Source organism: Oculina patagonica, chromosome 2 (assembly GCF_052425735.1).
Source record: "Oculina patagonica isolate OP01 chromosome 2, crgOcupat, whole genome shotgun sequence".
NCBI classification, from domain to species: domain Eukaryota; kingdom Metazoa; phylum Cnidaria; class Anthozoa; order Scleractinia; family Oculinidae; genus Oculina; species Oculina patagonica.
In genome coordinates, this window is record NC_135759.1 from 10,731,752 (window position 1) to 10,738,919 (window position 7,168).

At 39.4% G+C, this 7,168-nt stretch overlaps 1 protein-coding gene across 1 annotated transcript; it reads right to left on the minus strand.

The window, feature by feature from the left end:
• Nucleotides 1-7,099, minus strand: LOC144643004 (transmembrane protein 180-like). The gene is made up of 7 exons (XM_078502121.1): nucleotides 6,813-7,099; nucleotides 4,625-4,704; nucleotides 3,933-3,974; nucleotides 3,174-3,572; nucleotides 2,265-2,382; nucleotides 1,549-1,817; nucleotides 1-575 (listed from the first exon to the last, which is right to left on the minus strand). Exons 1-7 carry the CDS (start codon nucleotides 6,957-6,959, stop codon nucleotides 143-145), a joined length of 1,488 nt encoding a protein of 495 aa, XP_078358247.1. The 5' UTR covers nucleotides 6,960-7,099; the 3' UTR covers nucleotides 1-142.
• Nucleotides 7,100-7,168: the final 69 nt, after the last annotated feature.

The following is a 7,168-nucleotide window of genomic DNA, read 5'->3' on the forward strand; positions in this document are numbered from 1 at the left end:
TGTTAGCTCTGATTGGCTAAAAAGTTTGGAAACCAATAAAATGATGCCAGTGATTGATCAAACGTTCGACCGAGTGGGAACGGTAGGACACCTTCCATTGTGTCGAGTGAATTCCACTGGAATTTTTTTAAAAGCAATTATTCTAAACCTCCGATGATGAAAACCACCGCCCTTCGCGCATTTGCTTTACCCATTGAAGTCTATTTCCGTGTAATTTAAACCTCGTCCACGCGAGGATCTGTATACACGCGCACGCGATTGGAACGTAAACAAGAACGTAAAAACAGCCCCAGCGTAACGTATTGTTCGTACTGTCATGAAAACTAGTTCTACTGTTGGATGACGACGCCCAAAGATCGTCCGAGTAAAAAAGCGAGTGGCCAGTCTGCTCGGCCAGAAGCCATGTTCCAATAAGAGGTGCTAATGTTTGACCAGGCTTGGAGAACAGAGCTGAAGTTCCAAATATCAAAGCTGATATAGCTTGTTTACGGTTATGAAGGACAAAATCCTCGTCTACAAGATCACTGATGATCAGATTGAGAAGTTTACATGTTCCTTCTGTGAAGACGCGATTGCTGAAAAACAACAGAAAAAGAAACATTAATTGCTGTACCTTTGACTATTTCCTAGTTCCTGTATGGACACTTCTGATGACCGAGTTCTCATCTTTAACAAAAGGAATTATATGTAGTAACTTTTGCAATTTCTCCTCGCACAACCGGCGCCGTCTCGTATAGCCCTAAATAGTTCAGTTCAGTGATTCTGTTTAGCCTCAAAGCACTAGTATTAGACAAGCTAGAAACTAAAGAACTTTGGGGAAATTTGGAGTACTAAAATAACCCATGAATTTCGTTACTCATAGCTCCGGGCGATCGTGTTTCACCCCTCCCCTTTGTGGGGTGAAGTGAAACACGATCGCCCCTAAAGACGACTGTATGGGAGACTACTCAGTCGGTAGACCAACGGTGATCTAATCCGGAGATCAGGATTCGATTCCCACCGAGATAAAATAATTTTTCTTTGTCTGGTGTGGTCCCTCATTTCCTTTCTTAGGGCTTACGCTCAGAAGGAAATTCACGGGTTATTTTCAGCACTAACTTTCCTCCTTTATTTTCTCATCTCCAGCCTGTATGAGTAGACCGTCAGGATGTTCTTTCGGAAATCTGCGAATCTGATTGGCTCTGATATCTTTGTCTATTCGCTGATTGAACACGATCGTACACACGTTGCTCTTGAAAAGAAAATATTCTTGATTTTCACTTAAGAATACCTGAAAATTGCAGGGGCTGTAATCCTTTAGAGTTTGTAATAATAAAACAATTCAACTGTACTCGCTCTAGGCTTCGCCTCGTTGGCTATTCGCTCGTAGAAATTAGGGCTCGTAGTCTAACTATTAAAAAGACCTGTGTTGAAATCCGCCATTCTACTAGTGAATCGAGGACGACGAGTTCGTCGCCGTACTCTAACTAGAATTCGCTTATATGAAAAGTAAATTTTGTAGTTGAAGCAGAAGGGGGATAACAGTTGGAGTAACACGTGAAATCTCACCTTGCTATGTAAAAACAAAGGAGAATAGGCCAGTTAGGACCAAACATCAACATAATCACACTCAGGCCGAGCTTAACATAGAATAACCACTTGATCACAGAGTACACTCCAAAGCGACGACACAGACCCAAGAAATAAAGGTTGTTGATGTGAGGGGCAACAAAGGACACGCCCAACAAGATGGCGCCTGTCTGGGGAGAAATAGAGTCCCCCAGTAACTTGTCCAGGAACAGTGGGAAGAAGTTGCTATTGAAATGACAGTGAAATACCTGCAAAGAAAAAAGTCAATGAGTTTTTGGATGGCTTCCAAGGGAAAACAACCTGTCCTGTTCTCAGTTTAGTAACTGTTAAAATGCTCCCAAGACAAAATGTCCCGGACAAAACGCCTCATCACAGCTTTTGGAAAATAACTAGTTCACGTAAGAAAACAACTTCCCTCAGGGCAAAAAAAATGGCTGTATTTTTCTCGTTCTTAAAAGTGCTGCGCCAAAGGTTTTACTATTTAAAAACTTTATAAAATTTCCAAGTAAACATCCCAGGGCCATTTTGTCTTGGGGGCGTTTTGACCTAAATCACTGAGTTGGGGCCTGGGGACAGCCAAACAAGTGAAAATTCTAACACATCTCTGTAGGGGCGTCTCAACATTTTTTTCATTCTATTCTTCAATAAAAATTAGCACAAGCACTCCGAAAGATTACGAATTAACGTGCACATACCTGTATTAGGTTCATCAGAGCAAACCAAATAAAGTTTGAATGTGTCATTAGCTGCTTGACAAATATCTTAAGTTCAAGTGTTTGATCAGCTTCTGGTGTGGTAGATTGTATTTCTATCCTGTAGGGAGTAAATTAATTAAAGGTGCTGTTGTCTCAGATGGCATAATTTTTACATACATTTTAATATATTTATAACATAATCTTTATTATATTTAATTTATGACAATAATGTAAATACAGTAGAACTCCGGTAACTCGAACTCTGAAGGGGGGGGGGGGGAAACGAAAAACAGTTGTTAGCGGGGCCCCAGTACGGGGCGAGAAAAAATTTACTATGTTAATTATTGATAGTTTATCGATTTTTCAGCACTTCAGTACACAGTACAGTGCAAATTCAACTTATCTCGTCAAAAACACAAACACTGCCATACATTCTTATGATGAGAGTGAAAAATGGCTGTTAAATATGTGATCTGTTCGTTGTTCTACATGTAGTTAAAACCAAATTGCTGTCAGTAGTGTCAGTTTTACGTGTTTAAATCAATGTTAAATCTGATTAGATGACAAGAGGAGCTAATGGGATTTTTCAATGGGCATCCGTGTCGATCTGCAAGAACCAGAATTCGAGTTGTCGGGGTAAATTTGACCCAAATTTTGATCAAGAGAAACGAAATGTAGTTCGAGTAAGCGAGGTTTTTAAGTAATCGGAGTTCGAGTTAACCGAGTAAAAATGACTGAAAAGTGGGATCAAATTCAAGGGAAATGGAAGTTTGTTCGAGTTAGCAGGGTTGTTTGAGTTATCCGAGTTCGAGTTACAGGGGTTCTACTGTAGGTCTAATCATTGTCATTACAATCAAACTTAACAATAATAATGCAGTAATTAATATGCAGTAACGAACTAAAACTTACCTTTTATCTCCATCAGGAGTATCCACTTTAACTTTCTTTGAGGCAAAATGCCGCCTTAGCAAAACAGAACTGAACAGAAATCCAATCAAAGAAAACAAAGCAAGTAATGTGCAAAATACATGAAATGAGCCCATGTTGTCTCTATCCCAGAATCTGTATGACAGAAACACAGAAAGTGAGCCACATCCACTGAATACGGAGCAGTACCAGTTAAGAGAAGTCCGATCTTCTGATGACAATGCCAGGTCGGCAAGTAATGCCAGGTGGTTCAAGTCAATCATTGTTAAGAAGCCGTCGTACAAACACAGGCACAGAACAAACTGGATTGACGGATGACACCAGCGGAACCAGATGCTTAAGAACGACAATGTGAACAGTGGTCCATATTTCATAAGTGCCCTGTGTAATAAGAACAACATAATTATGATTAATTTATTATTTATTTATTTTTTGAAGCAGGAGGGGAGGGGGTTGGAAAATAAGGGGGCTTATGCTTATAAAAATAATGAGCATTTTTAAGTGTTATATCATGCCTTCATTTAAACCTCATTTCTTTGGTTTTTGAGTACTTCCTACTTGCCACTTCAGAAATGAGAAAAAAAACTGAGAAGAGAAGCCATTTTGTCCACAGCAACAGTCCCACAAATGACTGCGAGACGAGACTCACCCGGTTTTCTTCTTGTTCCTAAGGTATTGAATTGGCAGCAAAAGAAACTTAATTAAAATTTTACTCACTATACATGCGTTTGGTTTACTTACCTGAAACGTTTTTGAACAATTTCTGGCTGGCTAAGACTTGACCTTCAAGAGAAATTATAATATTTTAAAAATAGCTCCATGCATGAATCATAAAATTAAAAATCAGGGTTTAGCTAATTGCACATGTCAGAAATTGTCATTGTTCCCCTGAGCAGCTGTGTAAATTTTATTAACAAGAGGTTTGTTAAACATTTGTTAACCTGAATTTATTCATGTTGCTTCATAAAAAATTATACCCTATATTTTCCCCATAACCTCTAGGAAAATATGGTGTAGGGTTTTTTTTGTAAGCAGGGAAATTATCAGGGGTAGTTCTAAGCAGGCTAAGATCAGCAAGCTTCGATATAAGAAAAATAAATTCTGCAAGCTGCAGGCTGCAATACCATTCATTATTATTCCACTATTGCACCATTTTACCATATTAGGGCAAAAGAATGCACAAAATATGCCACAATATTAAACAGAACAGGGCAAAAATACGGGCGGACAAACTAACGGAATACTGGCCCAAACAAAGTGGAAAAATTAGTGGAATAATAAATTCCTTATTTGATGGTTTAACATACAACGAGCGGGCATTTTGCTCATTGCTCGTATTTCTACGCAAAATATCCGCACGTATTATATGTTAAACCATCGAATAAGGTGTATATTCATTGATACTCCTGGAACATTTTATACATTTAACTTACTGGTTCTTTCCAAGTGCTCTGTGATCACTGAGCCAGCCAAACAGAGGATCATTAAAAGAGTTCCAAATTAGAAATACAGCCTGTGAACAAAATAACAAAAACAAATAATTTATAAATTTTACACGCAAAAGATCACCACTGTTATGTTAAAATTAAGCTTAAGTTTTCAAAACCATCAAGGTTTTTACGACATGCGTTGTTTTGTCTTGTTTGTCACTGCAGCTTGTCTACCTAATACCCTTTAGTCGGTGATTTTGTCATTGTTAGAGACAAAAGCAAGAACAGGGACAAAGTCTGGAAACTGGTAGCTGTCATTGACCACCCTATCAAGGGGGAGATTGAATTGTCAGAGCTGTAAAACTCAGAACAAGCAAAGCCAACCTTGAACAAGCAATTCAACACCTGTTCTTTTTGGGACAAGTGTGTGTCAAAGAGCCAAGTTTAAACCTGCCAACTTTTCCTAAGTCACATGTATGAGATTTTTTTATACATACCGTAATGATTTCGAAATTTACGCCCGGGCGCTTATTTCCTTTTGCCTCCTCCAGGGAGGGCGCTATTAGAGACAGTGCGCTTATTCGGGACAGGGCGCTTATCTAACTTTTTTAGAAACAACCAACATGTGCCCAAAACAAAACTTAACAAATATTAAAATTGGGGGGGGGAACTAACAATACGGACAGAAACTGTAACAGTAATCCCAAATTGTTGGAAAGTTCAGTTATTTTTAAAAGAATTGTTGATTTTATTATTTTTTTATTTTAGTTGTTTTGTGTTGCTTGGTTTCCCTTCCGGTCTTTGTTGTTCCCCCCCCGCAGTAATATATACCTGTACAGTGGAGTGAATGTTCATAAGTTTATCTACTTCACGTCAATGACTTCCGTAGAGACAGTTACCCACGATGACCTTTTCCCACCCACCCGCCCTAAGATTTTTAGTTTTTGCAGTATTTTTTGTTAGCTTTGCCATTGTGCAATTTTTCCCTGTGATACTGGATGTACATGTATGGTGTTTGTTGAGTTTGTAATAAAGGTCAGGTGGCGGTCGGCCTGGCATGGCTACCAGTGGTGTGGCGCCGGTGAGAAGCGACTTCAGTTTAAGGGCCTGATTACATGAGCCGGGCTGGCTCGGTTTGCCGAGATCTCGGCACGTCTTTTAAACGCAACAAAAATTAACTTCGCGATTACATGACAACTGGGCCAGCCCGGATAGCCGAGATCTCGGTATTGCGATGCCGAGATCTCGGCTAGCCGGGCTGAAAATTTTACAAGTACTGTATTTTCTCGATTAAACGCCAGGCCCCGAATAAACGCCGGGTCTCCGAGCTAGAGTGGTAAGTAAGCCTTCCAGGCATTTATTTGAGGTGTAATATGCTTTAGGTATGATGGTCAATTACATTCATGTCACAAATAATGATTTTAAACCCTTCTTTAATAAACATTTTGCTCCAATAAACTGCACCATTCAAATATTAAACGCCGGGTCCATGGAGCCAAGTTTGAAATAAACACCGGGGGCGTTTAATTGAGAAAATACGGTAATCGCGTTTACCGGGCCAGCCCGGCTAAGCGACCTAATACGAAAAAATCAATGCTACTAGACACCTTATAAATAGGATGTAGAGGTAACGTAACCCATCCTGCTGCATAAACGTGCAAAAAATTAACCACCAAATTGTCGGAAAAAGGTGATTAAGATCATTCGTGCTCTGATCATTCATGCTAAAACCGGGCTGAAAGTCTTCTGGCAAACCGGGCGCCCGGTCATGTAATACCGGGCTGAAAGTCATCTCGGCAAACCGAGCCAGCCCGGCTCATGTAATCAGGCCCTAAGAGGTCAAAATGACTTCAAGGTTAATTAGGTTATTTATACCTCTAGTCACAAATAACAACTTTTGAGAGGGCTTTTTATCCATAAGCTTCCATAAATAAAATCCAAACCTCGAAGGAATGAAATCGGATAGTAATGGTTCATTTAACAGGCCGATCGATGTAATTTTTATGAAGTAATCTATTCGAATTGATATTTGTCAAAAAGCTGCCACCAAAACGGTGATTTCTTTTAGCAATTAATCGAAATTAAGCTTAAATGTTTGTTATTGTTTCTGGTCTGACTTTCCAAAAACAAAACTGTGTGTTTATCTGGCAACAAAGCAAGTTACATATGATAAAGACACTCAATTACTTACCTCTCCTAACCAAAAAGAATTGCGATCAATCTTGTAGACAGAAACAAATATGTCCACGTAATACAAGAGGAATACATTGTGAAGAATCGCTATAAAAAGCGACATCGAGCCATACGCCAAACGAACAGCAACACTCTTGTGGTACATTATTTTTCTGTTAAATAACTAAAAATAAATAATAGTTCTTTCCTTCTAAACTGTAAACTACCGGTGCTGGTCGATGTCTTTGCATAAAATTTTCACAACGGGAAGTACGTAAAATCTCTGGAAAAATAAATACCATTCGGTCCGCCTGGTTGCCAGGCCTTCACTGTTCCACAGGTAGCCCAACAGCCGCTGACAGCTGATGGGCGAGG

Coding starts and splice junctions, on each gene's coding strand:
- LOC144643004 (XM_078502121.1), bottom strand. CDS start 6,959: ATGTACCACAAGAGTGTTGCTGTTCGTTTGGCGTATGGCTCGATGTCG. Junction 4,705..6,812: donor ATTCTTTTTGGTTAGGAGAG/GTAAGTAATTGA, acceptor TTTTGTTCACAG/GCTGTATTTCTAATTTGGAA. Junction 3,573..3,932: donor ATTGTTCAAAAACGTTTCAG/GTAAGTAAACCA, acceptor CTTATTACACAG/GGCACTTATGAAATATGGAC.